The sequence below is a fragment of the Calliphora vicina genome, chromosome 1 (genome assembly GCF_958450345.1).
Source record: "Calliphora vicina chromosome 1, idCalVici1.1, whole genome shotgun sequence".
In the NCBI taxonomy this organism is placed as follows: Eukaryota; Metazoa; Arthropoda; class Insecta; order Diptera; family Calliphoridae; genus Calliphora; species Calliphora vicina.
In genome coordinates, this window is record NC_088780.1 from 161,831,057 (window position 1) to 161,856,876 (window position 25,820).

General features: G+C 30.7%; 1 protein-coding gene across 1 annotated transcript; it reads right to left on the minus strand.

Annotated features, from left to right (window-relative positions):
- Nucleotides 1-104: 104 nt before the first annotated feature.
- Nucleotides 105-21,287, minus strand: LOC135953868 (uncharacterized). The gene is made up of 12 exons (XM_065503894.1): nucleotides 20,663-21,287; nucleotides 15,543-15,701; nucleotides 14,952-15,429; nucleotides 14,728-14,887; nucleotides 10,446-10,527; nucleotides 9,112-10,366; nucleotides 8,752-9,045; nucleotides 3,596-4,179; nucleotides 2,583-2,738; nucleotides 2,042-2,516; nucleotides 1,746-1,984; nucleotides 105-1,690 (listed from the first exon to the last, which is right to left on the minus strand). The coding sequence occupies exons 1-12, from the start codon at nucleotides 21,211-21,213 to the stop codon at nucleotides 142-144; spliced, it is 5,982 nt and encodes a 1,993-aa protein (XP_065359966.1). The 5' UTR covers nucleotides 21,214-21,287; the 3' UTR covers nucleotides 105-141.
- Nucleotides 21,288-25,820: the final 4,533 nt, after the last annotated feature.

Sequence of the window (25,820 nt, forward strand, 5' to 3'; positions counted from 1 at the left end):
ATAAGTTTGTAATTCTATTTGTAATTCATTTACGAATCTTTCGATTATTTTATTTCATTTATTTTAATATTTTTGTTTTATTTAAGAGTTATTTTGAGCTTAATTAAAAAAAACAAAAGACATATAATTTATCTAAATTCCTTAAAACAAACGGGATACAGCCGCGATGAAAACCGAAACCATCATAACAGTTGAGACCGTAAGACTAGCACTACCATCATCATCATTTCCACCCTCACCTTCACCCTCACCTTCACCCTCACCTTCACCCTCACCTTCACCCTCACCTTCACCCTCACCATCACCGGCATGATATTGAGCGAACCATGACATAAGAGGATTGCGATTATATTCCAACCAATCGAAATTGGCTTTAATTGTAGCCTTTACACTCGTTTCCAAATTAGTCGTAACATGTTCACTGTTCTTTACTTTAGCCACCAAAGCCAACAGCTCCTCCTCTTGTTTCTTGTTGACCACATATGAGGCCATGCCACGAATATCATTATCCAAAGGATTGCTGCCACCAATAGAACTTTTCAAGTTACCATAAACATTAAAGTTTTCGTTCAAGAACTCAATAGAGGCCAAAAGACCCACCTCACCACGAGAATAGACTGGACTGAGTAGAGTGTAACGTTCTTGAGAACGCAATTTATTTGTCTCATCAATTGAGCTGTAGATGAACTTCTTAATGTGGTTCTCATTTTGAGCACAACCCAAGGACGATATAAGCAGGCGACGGAAAGCTTGATCTGTAGAATCCATAAGTTTGTTAAAGACAAAGTTAAATTCCTCATCGCCGGCTTGCTTGAGACCATTGCAATAAATTGGTGATTGTAGATTGGCTTCAATGGGTGTATTTTGCTTGACCAAGTTCTTCAATTTATTGTTGGTTTCCTTCAAACAATCTTTAATGCCAGCCAAACAAGCCAAATTGATGACCAGATTGCGTGTGTATTTTTGATAATGTTGGTCTCCAGGAATATCGTTAATACCCAACTTCTCATAAATGGGTGCCACCACTTCGGATACAAAGAACTTGAAATGTTCATACTCAACATCACCACTCAAATAGCGATTGTATGTATTGATTATGCTACTGGCAGTTGACCAGGCAGCATATTGGTCTTCTTGTTTCAAATAGGTCATCATGTTTAAGGTAATGTTGTGGTGCAAACGTTTTGTAGCACTGAACTGATAAGCATCATGCATCAGTTGAGCACGATTACGAGGATGTATTCTGAAGGGTCTGTTAATAAGACCATTTGCGATAAGTTGCCAATTTTGTTCATCATAATTGATGCGATAATAACCGGTAGATTGTTTATTGAGTATTAACCAATCATCATTGGCAATTTGATCATCTGTTACATTAATTTCGGGCACCTTCAACAAATAATGTGTGGCTTCAGTATTGCGGAAATCTGGATCCGAAGCAGCAACATAGTTGATGGGAACATACCAGGATTTGTGCTTCTTAAAAGTGTTATCATTGTAAAAAGCTTCTTGTTTAATACTGAATGTACCATCGATATAATTACGGGTAACAGTCAATAGGGGATAACCACCCTGGCGTGACCAACTGCTCAACATTTCGCTAATAGAAGCGGGTATTTTATAATTTTCTTCTTTGGCAGCAGTTTGCAAAGCAGTGAATAGTTGCTCTTCTTCAGCAGAATCGTATTTGCTGAAAACTCATACAATTAGTTGGGATAAATTTAATACTTCAATATAATACCTACTTCATCGTCAAATAATTGTGGAGACCTTGTTTGAAAACCTTTTCGGTTAAAGCGTTATTCCACATATGTAAAACAGCGCCAGCCTTGGCATAGGATACTGTATCAAATGTCTGTTCAATTTCTCTGGGTGTTTGCACATAAGTAGTCATAGCTCTGGGGTTATTGCCAGCATCTCTACTCAAAGCTGATTGAAACTCACCAACATGGAAATCTTGCCAAACACCCCATTCAGGATAAGCCTAAAATTAAGAAAATGTATGAAAAGTGTGCAATTATAATTTCTTAGAAAAGCCTACATCATCCATTCCTTTGTAGGCAAAGAGACTAGCGAAACCTTCTTTCAGCCACAAGTAAGACCACCAACGAATAGCAACATAATCACCAAACCACAAATGACAAAACTCATGAGCAATAAGTCTAGCAATATTGGTCTGAGTATAAACCGTAGAGGTTTCCTTGTTGTACAATGTGTATTCCTCACGGAAAGTGGCCAAGCCCCAGTTCTCCATGGCACCAGCAGCAAAATCGGGTATGGCAGCTTGATCCATTTTGGGCAACATATAATCAACGCCGTAATATTCAGCCAAACGTTGTGTAATCAACATACCCGAAACTAGAGCCCACTCCTGTTCGTGTTTAGTACCGGGATGTGAGAAAACACGCTGAGGCAAGCCATTCAAAACACCATCGGAATGTTCAAAATCTGATATAATAAAGGCCACTATATAGCTGGGCATTTTATCGGATGTCAGAAACACGGTTCTTCCTGGACTGTAAATTAAAATTATTCGATTACTTGTGCTGAGTTTATTTTATTATAGTTATATTGAAATTAACCTGGAAAGTGCTTCATTGACGGGCATATTCGAAATGGCTGTGTAGGTGGGACTGTGATTCATAGTAATTGTGAAATTGGCACGTTTGGCTGGTTCATCGTAGCAGGGAAAGGCATGACGGGAATCAGTACTTTCAAATTGTGTTGTAGCCAAGTAACTGTAAAGATTCAAACAGATTTTCAGGTAAATTGGTTTGTATGTATTTAGTTTTCAATAATTTAAAAAAATATTAGAAAAAATTAAAATTTTTCTCAATTTTATTAATAATTTTCTTAAATTTTCAGAATTTCAATTGAAATTTTCTGAATTTTATATAAATATATAAATTTTCTTAATTTCAAATTGGATTTATCAGTTTTGGTTGGAATGCTTAGAATTTTACACTGAAATTCTCAATTTCATTTGGAATATTCTCAATTTCAATTTAAAATTCTCAATTTCAATTGGAATTTTCTGAATTTTATTTTGAAATTATAAATTTTCTTAATTTCAAATTGGATTTATCAGTTTTGGTTGGAATATTCTCAATTTCAATTTAAAATTCTCAATTTCAATCGAAATTTTCTGAATTTTATTTGAAATTATAAATTTTCTTAATTTCAAATTGGATTTATCAGTTTTGGTTGGAATTTTACACTGAAATTCTCAATTTCATTTGGAATATTCTCAATTTAAACTTTCATTTGGAATATTCTGAATTTCAAATTTACAATTTCACATGGAAATTTCTCAATTTCAATCAAAAATGGTGTGGAATTGTTTAGCAAATAATCTATTGATTTCAATAAGATTACAAGTCATTTAATAATTTTTAGATTAATACTTTTCAATCACATTTCTAAATGTTTTCCCCCATAATTCATAATCAATTTAACATTTTTCAAGGTTTTATAACACAAAAAGTCCGAACAATATTTATTTTTAAAATCACTTAAAAATTTCCACTGAAGAGAATTAAAGATTTCTAATTCATCTTATTTTTTTTATCACTTTCTTGTAACTATTTTCACTCACCGCTTTTCACCGTCCTCACTAGTATAACTGGACAAATAGAAACCACCATTATCCGTGCGTAGTTCACCAGTATATTCAATGGTAACTTTCCATTTGGAACCAGCTTCAAATTTAGCTGCATTTATTCTAGTCAAAGTTAGAAACTCACGTTGCTGTTCGTAATCATAACTCAAGTTTTCTGATGCACCATTAACTGGATTTACAAGAGTTGTCTTGAAATCCTTAAGCTGGCGAGCATGAATAACGATTTCGTTTGTAGTTTCCAGCACCACAACATCGATGGTCACTTTACCCTTGAAGGCCTTATCGCCTGTGTGAACATTGGTGGTGAGTTCAATGTCATAGTGATCCGGATAGGTTTGATTAGGTAGACGATAGTTGAGATATTCTTTGGCATGCTCTAAACGAGCATTCGGATTTTCCTGTGCTGCGCTATCGTCATTCGTCAGTGGTGGTGAAAATGGTGAAGCGGAATCAGCAGTCCCGGCCAAGATTATGGCGGCTAAAGCCACAAGTAAAACAAAATAACTTTGCATGTTGTTGATCGTCCGAACTACAACATGCGTATAACAGCTCGATTTGTTCTAGTCATAATTTATAAATTTGGCTATAATTTAGGGGCAATTGGACATTGTTATCCATTTGTTAATCAGTTCTAAATTTGTGCTAATAGCGCAAATTGTTATAAATTGTTTTAGTGTAGTAGAATTTTTGAAGTGTGCTTTATAATAGTGCTATAAAAACCATATAGATTTGGCACATATCAATGTTATTTTATTTAAGTTAGTAAATATTTAAACCAATACGATGCTAACTTCGTAAACAATCTATTTATAGGTTACTAGTTTTTGAAAAATTAAGATATGTTCTAATTTGCTTCGTTTTTTTTTAACCGATAACGATTTTATAGAATTTTTCCTAAAACTGGTATTTTGTGGTTTATCAGTTATTGACAAATTGTAAGATTTTCCATTAGCTATTCATTAGAGTGGAATTTTCCAATTATCGATGCGTTCAAGTTCAGCATCATCTAAAAACTCTTCATTCGTAAGAGGATCGCAGAAATTTAAACTATATTGAAAGTTAACCAGTACCAAGCACTCAAACTTCTCCTTTTGGAAGGTAGCTAAGAACATTATGCCACCGTTAGAGGGTCAAAGTCCGATAAGAAAATCTTATTGTACTGCCACGTAGTGCAATGGCCATAGTTTTGGCTGAACTTTTATGTAATGTGTTCCAACCAAATCCCACAACAAATCATAAGAGACAATCTTAAAGTAAAAAATCCACAGGTTATGATTTAAAACCTACCAGATGTGGTAATTGTTGTGCTCACAGTATTATTCAATGCGATATTTTATCTAGGATTTTTACCGAATGATTGGAAAATCTCCCGAGTTATAATGATACTCAAGCCAGGACAGGATTTGACATTGGCACCATTCTACAGACCTAAATTATTTGAGAAAATAACCCAAAGAAATCATCAGACCATCAATTCGGATTCCATGAGCATCGCGAAACAATCAAGCAAGTTAACTACCCAACTGGAGAGGCACGAACATCATTCAAACTAAAAATGTACTGTTCGGCAATATTTCTAGACGTTGCCCAGGCTTTTGACAAGGTTTGGCATAAAGGTCTAATAGTTATACATGATTAAATGCCTACCACCTTATAGTACACACAAAATACTAGAGTCTTACCTATCGGACCGCTTGTTTAGGACAAATTGTGGCGATTATGTGACAAGCGATTAATATTGGTGTACCTTAGGATAGTGTTACACCTCTGATTTGCCCGTATCCGACGAATTAACCATTTCCACATTTGCAGATGATACTGCAATTCTTAGTTCTCATGTGGACTCAAATGTAGCATCTAGAAACCTAGATAATTATCTCAGACGCTTGGATACGTAAGTAAGTAAGCACATAACGTTTTCACTTAGAAGATGAAGTTTTCCACCGGTCACACTAAACAGTTTGAACATCCCACAGTCTGATCACGTTACACACCATGATATTCACTTAGCTAGACGCCTTACTTAGCGTCACACAGTGAAGTTTAGAAGTTACAGAATTATTTCCACTTTTTTTCAGTTCCCCCACTGTGCATCGGCATATCGAAGCCAATCGGCTCCACATGGAACTAAAGGTATCTAATTTACATTGGCTAATCCACCATCAATCGAAACTAAGCCTTAACTTCAAAGTCATCCTGTATAAGACAGTCTTTAACCCTCCGTTACTCGCAACTGATCTAGTTGATATAGGCAAACAATTTTTTTTTTTTTTTTATACGCCCTAAGTTTTAAGTTATTTTTTGATAAAATAATATTTTTACTGCAATTTTTTTTTGTATTACTCTTTTAAATACATTGCATTTAATATTGTTTTTATGTTTTCGAAATAAAAAGTGAAGAGATTATTTTCAAATGCGCCTTTCTTTTATTGATATCAATTTGATACATTGCGACTAGTCTCGATTGAAAATGATTGCGACTAACGGAGAGTTAAACCAATTTGGACATACGAATTTCAATTATGTGAAGCACTACTAGTATAGACCTCATACAGAGTGCACAATCCAAAATTCTTAGAACCATGACGGAAGCTCCATGGTACATAAGAAATGAGAACATCCACAGAGACTTAGATGTGCCTTTGGTCATAGATGAATTTAGAAAAACTCGTGAAAATAATTTGTCAAAATTACCCGCTCGCAAGGCTACTTGCAGTAACTGAAAACATATAATTTGAGATTAATTTGACAAATATGATTCTTTACTGAGAGAACAATAATTGTTTTATGTGCTGTTTTTCTATAACGAACGAGTGCTTTGAGTCGACGTTTTATGTGTATTTTGTTTTTGTTACAATAACAAAACACATGTTAAATTTCCACTCAAAGTACTCTTTCGCTTTAGAAAACAGCACATTAGTTTTTAAAAAAATAATCGATCACTCCAATAATAAAAAAATTGTAAACTTTAATTCAATCAAAATTAAACTCGAATAATTGACAGTTTCTTTGGATTACCACCTTAACATCCGAATTTTCTAAAATCCCTACTTAGTATAACTATTTGCTATTTTGAGGAACCGATCTTATAATTTTTGCAAAATTCAAATGATTTCATTTCACGTCTAAGCTTTTCAACTCAAATATTATCACTTCAAAGAGAAAAAAATTCCTAAAGAAGATATCTTATCTTAACAACAACAAAATCTTTAAACAGATTTTTTTTTTAAATTGTATAGCTATTATAAATTATAAAATGATCATAAAATATTGTCGCGCTTAATTATTTGTTTTTCAACATTTAGTTACCATTTCAATTGAATGCCTGAGTGTACTCGTGAGATACTTCTTATGAATGAACATGTATTTGTGCGTTAAAATGTTGTTTATTTGTTTTGTATCGGAGCAATATTTAATAAATCTACTTATTACTGGATTGTGGAGGGTAGACAGAGTGCTATTTTATTATTGCTGTTGATTTTTGATAAATAAATTTATAAAAGTTTGCTATACAGAGCTGTCAAATTGCAGCGGTAGAAAAAGAAATATCATTAAAGGGCTTTAATCGGAAGATCATGCTAAAACTTTATGGGGAAGTATTTATACACATTCATATTTAAAAATCAGAAGGAATAAAGTGTTAACGTCTGCAGAGAGATTTGCAATTTTTATTTTTCCATAAACATATAAATCGGTTATAAAATTCGGTATTTTTTGATAAAATCACCAGTCTTATTGCAGAGTGCAACACGATAAAAGTAATCATATACGGACACCACTACGTGATAAAAGACCCGGTTTTGCCAAAAGATCAATATCGCAAAAAAAACTTTAAAAAATTCGAAATAAATTTTATTAAAGCTGCCTAAAAGTATGCTTTAGTTTATAATAATTTAATAGTTTATGGCCCAAAACACTTAATTCCTTTAGTTTTTTTAACTAACTTATATTGACCTACCTAAACGGTGTTAAGAATCATTCCTATTAAGTTCATATGTTCCAGAAAGTTGTTTATTGAGAGCTAAGGTACATTTCTGTAGTTGATTGTTTCCTTGAATTTTGAACGGTTTGCTACCTATAGACCTGAACAGGGGAAAAAAGTTAAAAAAAAAAATCGAATTTTTTAAAGTTTTTTTGCGATTTTGATCTTGAAGATGAAGTTTTTTTCATTTTATATGTTCTTTATAACAAAGCCTAAAACTTTCCCTCAGAGAGTAAATCAAAATTCCGAACTGTTTGCAAGATATGAGCCTGAAAAAATTATCACTTTTTTGCAAAAATGACACCGATGACCCAATTCTTTGGGGGCCCATAAAAAAAGGGCAAAACTGAGAGACACTGGTATTTTTTTTAGGTCTATTATCATCTAATGGGGTCCGTATATTTCAATGACTCAAAAAATTACACACAGTGTTACTTAACCTTATATCAAATCATGAACAAAATAAATTTCCTGGAATACTCAAGTATTTATTATTATAATATAAACAATTTATTTTGCAATTATTCAATGACTCTCGTTGAAAGTCTATAAAACTCTTAAATAACTTCTAATTTAAAATGTACTTAACTTTTTGATAAAAATTAAGTGAAACCCGTTAAGAGTATTTTTTAAACAATGATATATAAAAATACATCTATCCTCAACTAGCAACAATCGATTTTATATTAGAAACGGTAAAAATATTCTAAATTGAGAGTAAACTGTGATCATACACATTTCTCAATAAAAATAAAATTTTGTGTGAACAATTAAAAATTCAGTTTTTAATTCAGTTTCAATTAAGTCAAAGCGTTTAATCGAGAAAACTAGCTTTTTTATATGAAAACTGAAGTCGTCAATAATTTTAGTAATAAGAGTCGAATTTAGAAAATGTCTTCCACCTACTATATATTATTATTATTAAACTATGATTTATTATCATTTTTGGTATAAAAAAAATCCATCTATCCTTTGTTATAAAAATCATAAAATATGCATTACTATTTTAAATTTATCTTTATTTATAAAATATTTTCCTTTATCATTGACCTACATAGGAGTTCAACAATTAAAAAAGGTTCTATGTTTGTCATTAAAAAAAAACAATTTTAAATTGTTATTAATTACTGTTAAACTATTTAAATTAAAATATACGACTATACAATTGTCTATAGAGATTTCCAGCTAAACGAAAAATTTGCCCAAAACGTTGTGCTCCACCGTTGTGCTGTTGCACATCCACCATGGAAGCGGCATAAGTTGTTGGTGGCATTTGATTTTCCAGCAACCAATTGTGTATATCGTTGCCAAATTTCTCCAGAAATGATTCACTCATTTTCACTTTTTTGCCAATTTTCGGCGAATCAATCTTTATTAGATTGCTGCTGTATTCGTCGCCAATGGATTTCAGTTCGCGCATAATTTTATGATGTAAATCGTAAAACTGTAATAAAGTAAGAGTGAAATATTGTTAGTAATGTAAAATAAAGATTTAAAAACAAATATATACCTGACTACGTCGATGTGTTGGCACGAACTCTGCAATTCTATTAAATATATCCACAAACGAGGGTGATCTCACCAAACTCTCATAATGTTTCGATATATACTGCCAAATGACACCACGAGCCATCATATTCGTACGAAACAGATAAACGACATAAATTAGACTTTCGCTTTGATTTGGTATGAATTGTGTAGAATTGTCACCAAAAACAATATCCAAATAGTAACGTATTTGTTCAGAATTTTGGGTGCAACGTAAATTATACAAAATGTCTTCATATTGTTTCGTATTACGATCAGTAGCCGAAACTACACGTATGATGGCATTGAATTCTTCGTTTGATAAATATCTACAGGCCGAACAGAGAACAGTGTCCTTGGTCACAAAGAAATCATTGTTATCTGTTTCAAATTCAATATTTTGAAAGATGTAATCAAAACCCAATTGTCGGGTGTATTCCAAACATTCGGGCAAGTCCACAATACAGGCCATACGCAAAAGCGGTGTGTGTAGTTTGTCAGTGATCATTTTACCCGATGTGTGAGCATGAGAGATTAACTTGTGATAAATGGGTCCTATGATTTGTTTAAGGAATTGCTTGAACAGCTCATGAGAGGGAGTGCCATATAAATTGCGTTCCAAAAGCTCCACGGTGGGTGATACGAAATTCCACACCAACAAATTGTCTTCGTTGATTAAATACTTAAGTAATTCAAAAATAACATCTATAGAAAATTCATTGTGTTCTATAAGAGAATGAAGATTTTGAAATAAATCCGCTCTGTTAAACTCATGTATGATCAAATGATCGTGCTGCAAAGCATGAGCAATTTTGCGTAGATTTTCATCATCGTACATAACATGATAGAAACCAGTCTGCTGTTTATTAACCACCAACCAATCATCAGCTTTCAATTCTATGCCAAAGTCTGACAGATTTAAGGTAACTTCCTGAATGGGTGGCATAAAATAATCCACAGTAGTTCGATTGAAATTGTGACTGGATGCAGTGGCAAAATTCAAGGGTATCCACCAGTGCTCTTGATAGTTGGGATTTTTCGAACGTTGTTTTATTGTTATGGTATTATCTTCATAGTTCCGTATGACATTTACTATCGGTATCCATTTGCTATGAGTCCATGACACCATTATATTGCTCACCGACGACACCCATTCGGCATTTTGTAGAGTAGGATCTTCTTCGATAGCCTTTTGCAGGCAATCGAACAATTGCAATTCATTGGCCACCGAGTACTGACTTGACAAGGTAAAAACTTTTTTAAATTAATTGTTATACACCACTCTTTCAAAGATTTCTATTTTAAAAGCGAACTTACTATTTCTTCAAAAACGAATGAATGCCACGCACAAATGTTTTCTGGTTGAAGGCATGATGGAACATTCGTATGACACAGGCGGCTAAAAAGAAAATAAATAATTATTATTATATGTTGTGAATTTTGTAGACATTAAATAAATGAAATAGATTTAAGTTAAAACTCCCAAATTTATTTATACCATAGGTAACTGATAGATTATAGTTGTTGAAATTACGGGCATAAGTTCCATTTTTATGCTGGTTTCTTAATTTTCTTAGAGATATTTTGTGTCCAATTTAAGGTTTATTTATTTTAGATATTATAGTTGACATTCGTTAATTTAAAATTTCGATGTTGCGTATATCAAGGAATTGTATTAAAGACTTTTTGTTTTAATAAAATTTGTTTCAGGAACAGTTTTCTGTACTTCCGGTACTAACTCCTTTTTAAAAAAAAAACTTTAGTTTTTTAGAATTACATACGTATATATATTTTTAAATAAATCGAAAATTGTCTAAAATTTATAAGAATTTTTATCCTTACATTACTATTTTCTGATTGAATCTTATGTTTTTCGATTCTTTTAAAGAAAACGTTTTTAAGAAGATTTTTCACCTTCAGGTACTATTTCTCTCTCTCTTTCTTTTAGTTTCTGCAATCATCATCTTATATATAAATAGGCCACACGCTTTTTTGTGGTACACTTTTAAGTATGTTATTGTCGACCGATATTGATGAAACATATATGGTTTAAAAGGTTATTTTCTCTAGCTGTGCACAATATAATTTTTTTTTTTAATCTTTTCATAAAAGTGGTAAAAATCGTTTTAAATTTGCATGAAAAACAACAACAACATGTTTATACACATATAAATACACGTGTATTTGTACACAAACGTGAAAAAAATGTTTATGTATACTCAAAAGTAACTGTATATTTTCGTTATTAGTGGTCGAATTTTTACCACCAGGCGATCCTAGTGTTTATAAATATTTACATCAGTAGAAACTTATATTTATGTTGTATTACAACATTAACAGTAAATCAGCTTTAAAACCTTTATGTGATGCGCTGTTGTAGTTAACATCAACCATATTACCTGTGTGTTTTAACTCATTCAGCCACGCTTTTTTGTGTATAAGTTTAATTTTTTTTTAAATTTTTAAAAATTTTTTTATGAGAAAAAAATTTTTTGATGAAAAAAAAATCGGGTTAAAAAATATTTTTCCCGATTTTGACCCATTGTAGGTCCAACTTATGTAGCCTTATATACATAGTTGCAATGGACTTTGAAATATCTATCATTAGATATGCATATTGTCTATATTAATGACTTAGTAATCCATATAAGGTTTTTTCCTTATATCTCAGCCATTTGTCGATTTTAACTAGCAACCGAGAATTCCCGATATATTGATATATGAATTATGTATTTAAGTTATTTAGGGGCTACGGAAAGTTGATTTCAACATACAGACGGACATATGAACAGACGGACATGGCTATATCGACTTCGCTATCTATAACGATCCAGAATATATATACTTTGTGGGGTCGCAAATGAAAAATGTAATGGAATGACTTGCCACTCATGGTGAAGGGTATAATAAATCTCGATATAACGAGTTTTTCGATTTAACGAATGGACCGACAACATATCGCTCGTTAAAGCATATAGTTCAAACTATTTCACTTTTTCTAAATTCAGACTTTTTGAAATTGAAAACAAAACTTTTTTCAAAAGTTTTTGACCATTAATTTATATTGTTTTAAAGCGTATTTGGCATTGGTATATTGACTAATCACAAGCGCTCATCAAATGTAACTAGATGGCATTATTAGGTAAATTCACCAACAAAAATTTAATTTTTAGACTTTGCTTCTATACTCCTAATTCTATTTACTAGGGTATTAGAATTATTCGATTTTTCTCTTGTTCGAATAAAACGAATAATTTGAATAAGAGATTTTAACTTGTTCGAATAATTCGATCACACGTTTAAAATTAATCGAATTATTCGAATAATTTAAATTTTTTAAAAAAGTAAAGAATTAAGTTAAATAAAACAAAAAATAACGTTAAAGTTAACAATTCAAGTATTGATAATGTTAAAAAACATTCGAAAACAAAGTCCATCATTAAATTTTCATCAGAAATATTCTGATCAGATTAACTCCCGAACAATCTACAAAACAATTGACTAGCAAATCCTATATTTTCCGTTTTGGAGCTATGCTTTAAAAAATTTGAGTTGGTTGGGCATGATCCTGAATTGAACTACAATATAAACGTATTAAGAACTTTGTTATGTCGTTTATTCGCGTTTTAAATTGAGTAACTAATTCTTCAGTAAATTAATTATACACTATTTCTAAATTATTTATAACAAATTGTATTATACATCAAGCTCTATCAACGTTGCCGAATCTTTGCTAAATAAAGTGGTCTTGGAGAATTACATAATAAAGGGAATCTGTCCAAAGTTTGATATCATTGTTAGTGAACGTGGCTAATTTAAGGTCAGGCAGTGCATGATTGAAGCATTTACAAATACCCAGAAAGTTTATTACCATGTTAGACAAAGATGTTCAAAATTATGTATAGACGAACTCCAAGCTTTTCTTGCAACAAAACGTTAGTTTGCAATTTTTGTGCATCATTCGATTTATTAAATATTTTGCAACACTTAATAACATCACTTATATACACATATTTTAAGATCATGGCCTTGGTCTATTTCAATGTAATCATTATAAATGTCATCATCAATATCACTTTCGACTACCGTTTCAAAATCACATTATCCATCACATTCAACTCCACTTTAATCTAAGTTAATATTTTGATTATTAATTGCGTTTCTTCTAATATTTCTCCATTTAAATAACAAATATTTTAATCCGTACCTTTTATTTACATTGGTTCAAGTCCTAAGTTAAACATTTTGAAAGATTTGTTTTTAGAATTGTATCTTCTTGCAGTAATATTTATACATTTATAGAAGGAGCTATCGGAACACTCATCTACAGTGATCGAAAGTCCCTTTGTCTTTAGTTATTTGTCGAATTTCAGAAACAATACAATTTTTGTGAGTCATTATTACTTATTTAAATTTGAAATTATGTAAAATTTTAAGCAATTTAATACATTTAAATATATATTAACATTTATTCGTTTTATTCGATTATTCTACATAAAATTGTTCGAATTATTCGTTATTCGAAAATGGCCATTTTAAAAGTGTTCGAATAATTATTCGTAAGAAATTATTCGATTAATCGAACGATCAATAGTCGAATGAATACCCTACTATTTACACAATAACCCAGTTTATTTAAAGGAAATAAACCATCGTTTTTAAAAGATAAAAACGTAACAATATTTAAATGTAACTTAAACTATCACTTAAGTATAAAAGAGTATGTACTAGGGTATTCAATCGATTAACCATTAATAGGTTAATTTTGGACGGTTAACTGTTCGAATAATTTAAAATTGTCGATTTTCAAATAACAAAAAAAGTCGTTTGGAGAAAAACGTCTTTGAATGTTTCATGACATTTTACTATTTCATAAATAAATTTTCAACAAATCATGCGATTTCAGAAATATAAATAGTAGATGTTAATATCTTTCTAATCTGTATTTAACCCAAGTTTTTACTTATCAGAATTTTAATTTTGATGTTTACAACAAAAAAACACTGTCACACAAAAAATAATAGACTTTTTTGAAAACTGATAAAACTATATGAAAGATTATAGAATGGCGCATATTTTGTATTACTCAGTTCAAAAAACACGGATTTTGAGTTATGACGTTGTTGTTTACAAAAATAATCTCAAATACCCTATATGCTGTTGTTGTATTTTCAATTTAAAATTAAAATAGAAATTATTCGGTTAACCGAATAAATCTTAACCTCGATTAATTATTTGCTCGATTAACCGATTAAACCAGAAACCCAATTAATTGAATGTCCTAGTATGTATCTCTTGTTTAACAAATAATGATTTGATCATGTCTGCAGGATTTCCTAAATGTCAAAAACTTTCATAGTTGATATTATATCCCATATCATTTATACATATGTATTTTATATTATTCTCGTATCATAAACGATAATATTTACGGACTAAATTCCTTTCCTTATATCTTTTTCATAGCATGAAATCGTCATGCTACATGAAAACCTTTAGTTAGTACAAACTTTAGTTTAGATTTTTATTGTTAATGCTGGGTAGTATAAAAATAATTAAAAAATACAAATCTTTAAATTAAATTAGCCAATTCACTTACCTTTCGAATAAGATATAATATCAAATATCATTGTTATATCACGCTCAGTCTCCACATAATGTGTCATGGGATGAGGATTCATATTAAATTCATTATAACTATAGGCTCTATCGGCAGTTTCAATTAAAAAATATTCCATGCTCTTGTACTCGGGATGAAGCTGGAATTATTTTAACAAAATTTAAATAAATTTATATAACAATGAAAATAAAGAAAACTCTCACCAAATCTATAAAGATATGAGCAAAATATGTAGCAAAACCTTCATTTAACCAGGCATATGACCACCATTCGGGCGACACTAAATCACCAAACCATTGATGTGATACCTCATGGACAATTGTCATGGTGTCCTTGACCATCTGATGCTTATCGCTGTCTTTGAAAAGTAAATAGTCTTCCTTGTAGGTGATGAGACCCCAATTCTCCATGGCCGCACCATAGTTTTTATTCAAAGCAATATGATCGAGTTTATTCAATGGATAGGGAATGCCCAAATAATCCTCTATGACCGCCAAAGTGCGTATGGCAAATTTAAGTTGTTTCAAGCCTTTATTTTTGCTGGTGGGTGGCGTATACAATCGCTGGGTAATATTGCGATATTCTTCAGAGATAAAACCGAAATTAGAGACAACGAATGCCACCAGGTATGTGGATATAAGCGGTGTTGTATAGAATGTAGTTGTGGATAAATCACTGTCGCTGCAGAGAGTGGTTGGAAAGCAGAATATAGACATACGTTAACAATGTTTAAAGTGTCTTTTTTTTGTATATATTTTTTTTTGCTATAGTTATTGTGACATGTATGTATTTACCTGTGTTCGATGACATTGTGTACATTCATATTGGAGATGACATTGTATATTTTGCCATGAGTTACGCGTATTGTGAAATTGGCCTTAAAAGCTGGCTCATCATAACAAGGCAACGCTAAACGGGCACTAGTTGGCTCAAATTGAGTGGCTGCATGGTAACTGGTTGATTTTGGAAAGAAGAGACACAAATTAAAATCACACAACAAAGGAATTTAAGATTGAAAAAGTTTAATAAAGAGAGACACATTTTGTTTGTAATAATAACTGTAAAAATACATAAATCGCACTTGTTCCTCTAAAGAGAGTCAATTAAAAATTTTTCAATTTTCACTTTTCACAATTTTTACCCATTGTAAAAATAATTTTCTCTACTCTTTCGTCAAAAGATGAAAACTTTCATTGTAATGTATCAAAAAAAAAAATTTCCATCTACTGAAAATTGGTACATAAAGAACCTATGTATCAAGTTTTAACAAATTTGGAATGGATAAGGTCCGATGACTTGTTGAAAACTTTTTGTTTCCTCCTTATAGTCTTTATATCATCACTTCAAAAGAAAAACTGTATTTGTTAAATTCATTAAATATTCCACAGTAAAGTACTCATTAAAAAACTACAATATAACAAATATTTTCAGGCTTAGAATTTATAGTCAATATTTTATTATTAAATCATTCAAAGTTTTATTACCAAACCTTATCAGTTTGTAACTGCCTACAGGTGTTGGAAGTCATAATTTTATCTATTAAAATGTGAAATTGCTGGTTTTACGATATTTCATAAAATTATTAAATATATCTACAGCTATATACAGCTGGATAAACTACATCTTAGGAAAATTTTATAAAAACACAATAGTTTTTTTTTAGTTTCCTTACTTGCAACTCGAATTTAATAACAACAATTTGATCAGTGTTTTAATGAATGATTAACATTAATTAACATACTTGGTACTCGCACCAGCTACTGATAAAAAAATAATTAAAAAATGTGTATGCCAAATTCTATGTACGTCACAATAAGTCAAATATGTTTTAAAAAGCACTGAGTAAAAATATTTTTAAAGGATCAAAGTCTAATAAAAAGTGTAAAAAGTTTTAATAATTGTTGTTAAGAAAATAAAATTTTAATTAAGTATTATATCAATATATGTATTTTGAAAAAGCCCATAGATTTATTAAATTACTAACTGACCCCAATTTTTAATTTGGCTGTCGTAAAAATTTTTTGATTCTATTCCGATGATAATTTACTATCAGAAGTACAAACGAACGTTTTATGTCCAATATTTTTCTGCTTTCCGAGATAAGTTTCATATTTATTCTAAGCCTAAAAGTATGCTGTAAAAAATTATTAACTTTCGTTTTACTATAGATAAGTATATATCAAGCCTAACTTGATTACAAAACATACTAAATTTCGTATGAACTTGTTGTTGTTTTGTTAAGAAATTTAATTTATTTTTGTGTGGGGTTTTTTATTTATTTTTATACTTAATTTTAAAATTCGTTTGCGTAAATAATGCAAAAGGGATTCCCGAAAATTTAATAATAACATTGTGGTTGAATCGAAAGCTTTATATTATTTCAAGCCCAATAGGGTGGCCCTTATTTAGGTCTTAAATTGTTCACCGTCATCTAAAAACCAAATGCTTAAAATTTTAGCAAAATCGAAAAACGTTTAGACATTTTATTTGAAGTTTCGTCTTTTCGGTCAATAAATATAGCAATATTTTCCAAAAAAAAAATACAAAATTAAATGTTAAAAAATAATTTAATTAAAAAAAGTTTTGGTATTTCATTTATCCATAGCATTTCAAAATATAACATCGATAAATCATTGCTACTTGATACCAAACTAGATCATAAAATTTCATGCAGATCTCAAATCCAAAATTATACATTTTCGATTTTTTTTAAACGAAATTTCACTAAATGAAGACTAAGTTTGAGATAAATTTTAACTGTTGTACCTATTATGGGCTAGCATGGGATTTTGGATTTCGACAAAATTTAGTTTTTGGTCTCAAATTTGTTAAAAATATTTCTTAAACAAATTTTCTAATATTTAATTTCCGATTGCTTATTTGGACTGCTAATTAACGATTTTGTAATTTTAAATATCTAGGACATTGTTAACTCTGTAATATCTGGGGTCGAATTTGTCTAACACATTAAAATTAGACCTCTGTACTAAAAAATAATAAATGATTGCAAAGAGTAATATTTGTATACCCTTCAATATGACTGATAATGGTTTCCGTTTGTAATTTCCACATTTTTCGTTTGCCACTCCATAAGATATATTTTGGATCATTGGAATGGATGGATCAATATACATATTCTCGTTCAGACGATTTATCGGATAAAATTGCGGGATTTACAATAGATGGAGTGTCTTTTGAAAGCGTTTGAAGGGTACATATCTGTCATTCATACTGACTTACTTATTGAAAATTATAGCGTAAACAACAACGCTTTTTTTGTGCATCGAATATGTCGAATTTTGTGCCAAAAAAGCGTCATATGGGCAATTCCACGAGAATGACAACCACGACTGATAAAACATAAACCCTTGAAACATTTTTTCAAGATGATTTGAATAGGAGAAAACACTAAAATGTAACTATGTGAAAGTATTTAGAGCTTATTACAATATTTTAAGGGCAAAAATAATAGTTTAAACTGACTATATTTAATTATTTAATTTAATTGGTATGAGGAATTTATATTTATTATTTATTTTTTAGTTTTTGTATACATAGTAATTTACAGAATATATATTGTTTTACTATAAGAGAAAAATCTGTCACGTATGGTATGTCACGTACGATATTAAATTTTATTTATTATAAAATCATATAAGATTGTTTTTATTTAAATATGATGGATTGTAAAGGAAAAATATTTGGTACTGTAAGAAATTAAAAGAAAACATAACGCCTCCCACGATTCGCAAATGTTCGCATATTTCTACATGTACCTCAAAATGAGTTCCGTTTTATGTCGCTCAATATTTTGGACAACAATATTTCGAAAGAACTTTTTACTTTTTTTAAAATATAGTACCCTCTAAATGGAACATAAAAACTCTTACTTTTGCAAAATCTATCTACACGTGAGACAAAAAAGTTTGAAGACCAAGAATTGGTCAAAGTCAACAAGAGCTTGCAATATTAATGGGAGTTACTAACGCAGCAATGAAGCCGAGAGACCCTAAAAGATGGTTTTGAGGTAAGAAGAAATGGTAAGAAATCGTATGTGAGGCCAGGCTAACCAGCTAACAATGGCCAAAATTTTCCGCATTTTTAAGTCAATATACATATCAAATGAAATCAGAACTTAGAAAATGTTCATCACAAAAATGTTGACACAAAAAAATATATTCTGGATCGTTATAGATAGCGAAGTCAATATAGCCTTCTGTCCGTCTGTATGTTGAAATCAACTTTCCGTAGCCCTCAAATAACTAACATACATGATTCATACATCAATATATCGGGAATTCTTCCGGCTCGGTTGCTATTTAAAATCGACAAAATCGGCCCACAAATGGCCAAATATAGACAATATGGAGTAAGTTGGACCTAAAATGGGTCAAAATCGAGAAAAATATTTTGTAACCCGAATTTTTTTCAATTTGCAAAAAAAAAATTTAAATTTTGTTTACTTTAAAATATTTAAATTAAAATAAGATTCGGCACAGCCAAATATAGCTTTCTTACTTGTTTTTCAATTATTTAGAAAAGTTTTCTAATTTTTCATTTCAATTGCATTCAGCGAGGAATTTCTGCAACATACATATTTACAAAAAAAATCAATTTTAATTTGCACTGGTTCACAAATTGTTGCATTTATCAAATACATAGTGCTTTAGTACACTAATTCCGAGAATTTTAATGTTCCGTTGCTATCAAAAATCGGTAAATACCGAAAAAAACTAATGACAGTCTGCTGACAAATTACCAAATTAAGTAGAAAGTCAGGGTGTGCTTTCAAGTATTTCATAAGAAGGGAATTTTCCAAATATAATCAAATGTATGTCTGTATATAATGATATTGTTTTTTTTTTGAAATTTATAACAAATTGTAATTTTTATTTTGTATATTTTCCAAGAAATTTAAGGATGTTGTATCATTTCAAAATTTTATTAATTTTATTTTCGCACAACTATCGTCAATTGCTTCAACAATATTGAACTTTAAATTTTGACTCGTGCAATAAATAAATGTTATTTTTTTTTTAAATTATTTATTTATGTGCGTCTATAAAATACTATTTGTAAACAAGAAAATTCTCACAATCGTATTGATAAGACGTTAAGCAGAATTGCCGCTGCATTTGCAAACAAACTGAAGAGGGAAGTGAAATTAAGAATATTTTTTTTTACTCTAAATATACTATTCAAGGGTTAAAAACTGTTTCACAAACAATAATAAAAGGCGCGTATTTTTTACTTTATTTATTTATCAATTTTTGTTTACCTTCAATTCATTGATTCAAAGCTAGTGACAATGGGTGAGTGTGAGTGAGTGTGTTTGTTTGTTATCAGACCAGATAGTTAGAATCACCGGTATCATGGGCTAGATAGCGCACAGGGTTTATATCTGTTTTGATTTATTTGTTGTGTGCAAATGATGACAGTAAAAATCATTAACACGTCAATACAGCGAACGGGTGAGAGTGTGTAATTAGTTTTTTTTGAGGTAAATTAAATGCAATTTCATAAAAATAATATGACTAGACAATCACCAACTGTTTTAAAATCTATGGTAGAATCTATGTGTGTGTTTGACAAAGTGTGTGTGGATCTATTAATGACGACACGGCCAGGGAAACTTTTTTTGACTTATTTTTAAGTTTCGGTTTCTTATCAGTTCTAATTATTTTTATATATTTATTGTTGGCTTCAAGAGTGTGTTTTTTTATTTATTATTAAATTAAATTTTTATATTTTAAATTACTGAAATCATAATACATATGTATGTTTTCCCTTGAGTCAAATTGCTTTACAAATTACGTCTCTAGATTATTAACATTTATGTACTCCCCTAATTAATTAAATTGTTCCGGAAATGTCATACATAATAAGCCTTAGTAACAGTCCTTTTATTACTTACATGGTGTGATTGTTTTCATCCTCATAGGCCAGCCAATAGAGACCAGCATGCTTTTCATTCATGGTTCCCTCGTACAGAATTTCCAGGCGATATTTCTTGGTTACCTCAAATACTTGATAGTATTCCACAGCATGAATGATAAGAAAATTTGTGCGATTGTCATGGGTGTAGGACAAATCCTGCAGCTGAATCCCCGTCTCCAAGTCAAAGCAAATAATGCTGAAATTTCTTAATTTCTTGGCATGCAAAACAATTTCATCGGTAGACTCTTTGATTTCTATATCAATTGTTACATTCGCCTTAAAATCCAAATCGCCCTTGTGCACATTGGTCGTAACATGCCAGTGATAATGCAAAGGATATGTGGAATTGGGCAGACGCAGAGATCGGGGTTTAGTTAGGGCACTAGGGGCAGTTGTAGTTAAGGGTGCTTGTGAGTCTGTGGTATTTTCCAGACATGTGGCTAGATTTATAAATAGCACCACGCTTAATAGCAACGATATCAACAAAGTGTACATTCTACTCATCTTTTGGTAATGTCGCCGTAACATTTCCCAAACCGTGTACTACTTTCCTTTTTACGGATTTTACTTCTGCTCACCGTTTAAACCGTTCACTTTAAGATTACAACCGCAACTAAATTGAAAAATTCCAATTGATTCTCTACCAAAATGTTAAAAATGAAATTGGAATTTATAGCGATAAGATAAGAATACTTGAATTTTGTGTAGACTTTGGGAATTTCATTGTATGTATAAGAGTTGACAATGCTGAGTGAGTGGCTTAAATTGAATTTAGGAGAGCGTTAAAAATTAATTTTCATTAACAACTGAAATATTGTACATTTCTTAATAAGAGGAGATTTGTGTTAATAACAATAATAATACCATATTTAATGATTTGAACTCATTACATATGAAACAGTCATTGCTCTGGTGAGAATTGAGTTTCGAATTTCTTAAAAGTACCCAACACCATTTCTACCAAATACTGGTCAATACTTAGTTTCCGATAATTAAAAGTTAAGAGTAAATATCGGTCCAATAACATATTTTGAGCATAAAAAATAGTTTTGAAATCTTGAAGAATATTTAAAAGTGGTGGATGTAGAAATGTTTCTCTTTCAATAATTTATATGTGGTAAGAATTATATTAAAAAAACTATTCATATTTATTATCTAACATAAACATAAGTAGTCTTTGTCAATGATCCCCATTTTATTTCGCAAATACTTACCAACGAATACTTATCACAAATTGTATTAGTCATACAATAATGAAGATGCAGTGATTTTTTTTTTTTTTGGAAATACCATATTTACTAAACTAATATTTACTTCTTTATTGTCCACATAAATATGTTTCTGGGTAATTCTTTTATTCCTAAAAATCACCTGATACATATTGCTCATTATGTGTGTTTAAATTTTAAAAATGTTATAAATATTTGTAATTAAATAAAACAACGACTGTTTTATTGATTGTAGAAAATAAATAAACTAAACACTCTGATTCACTATAATTATAATTTTACAACTTTGCAAAATAAACAGGAATTATTGGCGTCACATTTATTAGGAAAAACCTAAATATGCACTGTGCTTATAGCAAATCATATCTAAAATGATAATTTGAATGCCAAAATAAGAAAAGTAATTTATATATGGGAAATTTCATGCCAAGTGAACCAACTTTTGAAATCGATCGGCACCAAGTTTAGTCCTATTGAATAGTAATTCAGATACAAAATAAACAACACAAGATCGGTCAAGAACTCTCTGAGTTAGTAACTTATTAGCTATTGTTCTTAAAAATAAAAAAAATAAAAATTTTTTTCCAAAATGGGGTCTTTTGGTCTTAAAGGAAAAGTCGTAAGCTTTCATCTGAGCAAAAAATAAAAAAGGGTTAATTTTGAAAAAAAGTTTCGATTTCAAAAGTTGGTACGCTTGACATGAAATTCCCCATATTTATACCCTACACCACCATAGTGGGGATGCGTTTGTGCAGATGTTTGTAACGCCCAAAAATATTAGTTTAACACCTACCTTAAAGTATACCGATCGACTTATCAATATGAATTTCTGAGTCGATTAAACGATGTCCGTCCGTCTGGCTGACCGTCCGTCTGGCGCAGAGTATAGCTCGCAATTTTGATATTTTGATTTTTTTGTTGATATTTCGATCAAATTTGGTACATATAATTTTTTCGGCCCACGGGCCAAGCCTATTGAAACTGGCTGAAATCGGACCATTATTTCACCTAGCCCCCATACAAATGTCCTTCCGAAATTGGACTTTATCGGTCATAAATGTTTAATTTATAAATGTATCTCCACAAATTCCGCTCAAAATAAGTTTTTTATATACAAAATTCATGTCACCAAATTTTGTTACGATCGGTCCATAATTAGTCATAGCTCCCATATAGACCCGCTTCCGAAAATCACTTTAAAGTGCCTAAATCGCTTAAAAATGCTGGTATACACACAAAATTCAACATAGTCAACTTTCATGTAGACATAAATCACACGACCTAATTTCATGGTGATCGGTCCATAATTGGTCATAGCTCCCATATAAGGCCCACTTCCGAAAATCACTCCAAAATATAAATTATTGAAATTTTAAAAGAAAAATGTTTTTGCTTTTTTACTTATTGTAGAGTAATATATGGTCGCGCTTGACTTACTTGTTTTTTAGTGTATTTTATTATTTAATTCAAAATCGAAGTGGAAATACATATGTATGTTTAACCATAATATCAAATATCATGTTATTAAACCATGATATTATTATGATTCGTTTGTCGGTAATCATAATATGTTCAATGAAGATTGATCATGTATTATGATTACCGATAAACAAATAATGATATTTGACAACAACTATATGATGCTTTTTGATTATATTTCGGATCTGTTACTATATTTTTTAGCTAATTTTTAAGAAATAATAATATAAAATCTCAAAACTTTGATCACTGGTAGAGTATCCGAAACCGAAAACCGGTCAACCGGTCAACCGGTTTTTTCATCTTTACTTGCTTCGGTTTTTTGACAAACCGGTTTTTGTAAGACGGTTAACCGGTTTTAATGAAATATAGTTTCTAAAGCTCATTCAAACATATTTATGAAAAAACGTTCATACCATTTTTAAAAATATTGATTTATTTTATAGAAAATTGTAGCATTTGACAACATATAAAATAATTGCATAACGAATTCGAAAATGCTAAATTTCCATTAAATAAAAATGTACTACCAGTTTTTTTGAAGACAAAAACCGAACCCGCTTAACCGGTTTTTTAAAAAGACAATAATCGAAACCGGTTTTTTAAAAAACACACTTTTTCGGTTAAACCGGTTTTTTAAATTTGCCGGTTTTTTGGACACTCTAATCACTGGTCTCATTTTTAATCATTTGTATCTAGTTTGCTCTATTTGCGTAACAGATTTTAATGACATTTGCTATTCAAAATTATTGAAATTCAAGTTTTACGAATTTTTGTAGCACAGTGACGTTATTAAGCAAAATAACAAGTTTCTGAAACATTGATAAACAAAGGGTTTGTTGCCAAAAACCCCAAAAAAAGTATACATGTATGTATCTCTAGAATCTACAAGTTTTTCTTAACAGTCAAAACAACTTGAAGTTTTAATACATTTCTATTGTGTTATTAGCAGAGTGAAGTGAGAGAAATATTTCAATGAGTCATACATGAGATTTTGTATACCTATATAATCTTTATGAAAGCTTATTTACGTATGTATAATGAAAAATCTAAGTTACTTTTAACAATTAAAATAAACAAGTAAGATTGTTATATTCGACTGCGCCGATTCTTGTGTACCCACTATCATTATGTGACAATAAAATAGGAGTAATATGGGGTGTAGAGTCAATTATGGACCTATCCTCACAAAAGTTGGTATGTAGCAAGATTTAGGATCATATAAAACTAGTTTTTTCAATTTCATCACGATATTAATTATTATAAGACAATTATAAATGTTCAAGTCATTTTCTAAGGTGGACTTTGTATGGAGACTATGGACAAATATTGCCCGATTTTCTCCATACTATTTTAGAGTACTTAGAACTAATTTGTGCAAAATTTAATCCGGATTGCCGGTAAAAAAATATATACCTACACAATTGGTCAATTCACAAGGTCTCTTATCAGTCATATTGTCATAATGTCTTAATATATCTCGACTCGGCAGCTCGGCTTAACCGACACTTAGGCGTTCGGCGAAGGTCTCTACTGGTTGGTTAGGATAACACAATAAACATAGCATACAGAGTACTATTATTTTAGGACACTTTTTACTTGAAAAACAATAAAAACCATTGTGAAATATTAGGACATTATGACAATATGACATGATAAGAGACCTTGTGAATTGACCAAATATGTTTATAATATAGGGCGTATGACTTAAAAATGCTTGATTTTGAAATATGTTGAAACATTTGTACAATATAAATTTATTCAAAGTATTGATCGTTGTTAGCTATGACCTTTTCCCATCCTTCTGGCTACATATGAATTCCTAGCCAAAAGAACTGCTCATCTTTTGATGTCAAGAACGAATCAAGCCATTAGCGGATACTCTGTTTCAAAGTGAAGCGTATCCCAGAGATAGCGTCCTGCATCGATAAAAAAGTAGTAGTCGGATGGGATACGGTCTGGTCTATAAGTCGGGTGAGCAAAACTTCCCAACCACTTATTTCTAAATAGTTTTTAATATTTATTGCATAATGTGGACGAGTATGAATATGACTGAATATTACGATTTCATGTCTGGCCGAATATTCTGGGCGTTTTTCAAACAAATCAGTTGCGTTCGGAACAGATTCCCTGTGATGGTCTGGCCAGATATCAATAGCATATAATCGACTTCAACTACGATATCTTACGCTTCTGGTTATCATAATGGATTCATTTTGCATCATAAGTAATGATTCTCTTTTATAGCGTTCAAACATCATTTCGGACATGCAAAATCGTGGTTCAATGTTGATACGTATGGTACCCAATTTCCCTGCTTTTAGATGAACCTTGCTGTAAATTACATTTTCATGCTCATTTAATAAAATATTCAGTTTATTAACTAGTAATTAATTAAATATCATTAATGAAAAAATGGTCAAGTGT

Excerpts from the sequence above, each read along its gene's own strand:
- LOC135953868 (XM_065503894.1), bottom strand. The coding sequence starts at position 21,213 with ATGTTACGGCGACATTACCAAAAGATGAGTAGAATGTACACTTTGTTG. Across the intron at positions 15,430-15,542 it reads CACAATGTCATCGAACACAG|CGACAGTGATTTATCCACAA; the intron begins GTAAATACATAC and ends CACTCTCTGCAG. Across the intron at positions 9,046-9,111 it reads CAACACATCGACGTAGTCAG|TTTTACGATTTACATCATAA; the intron begins GTATATATTTGT and ends ACTTTATTACAG.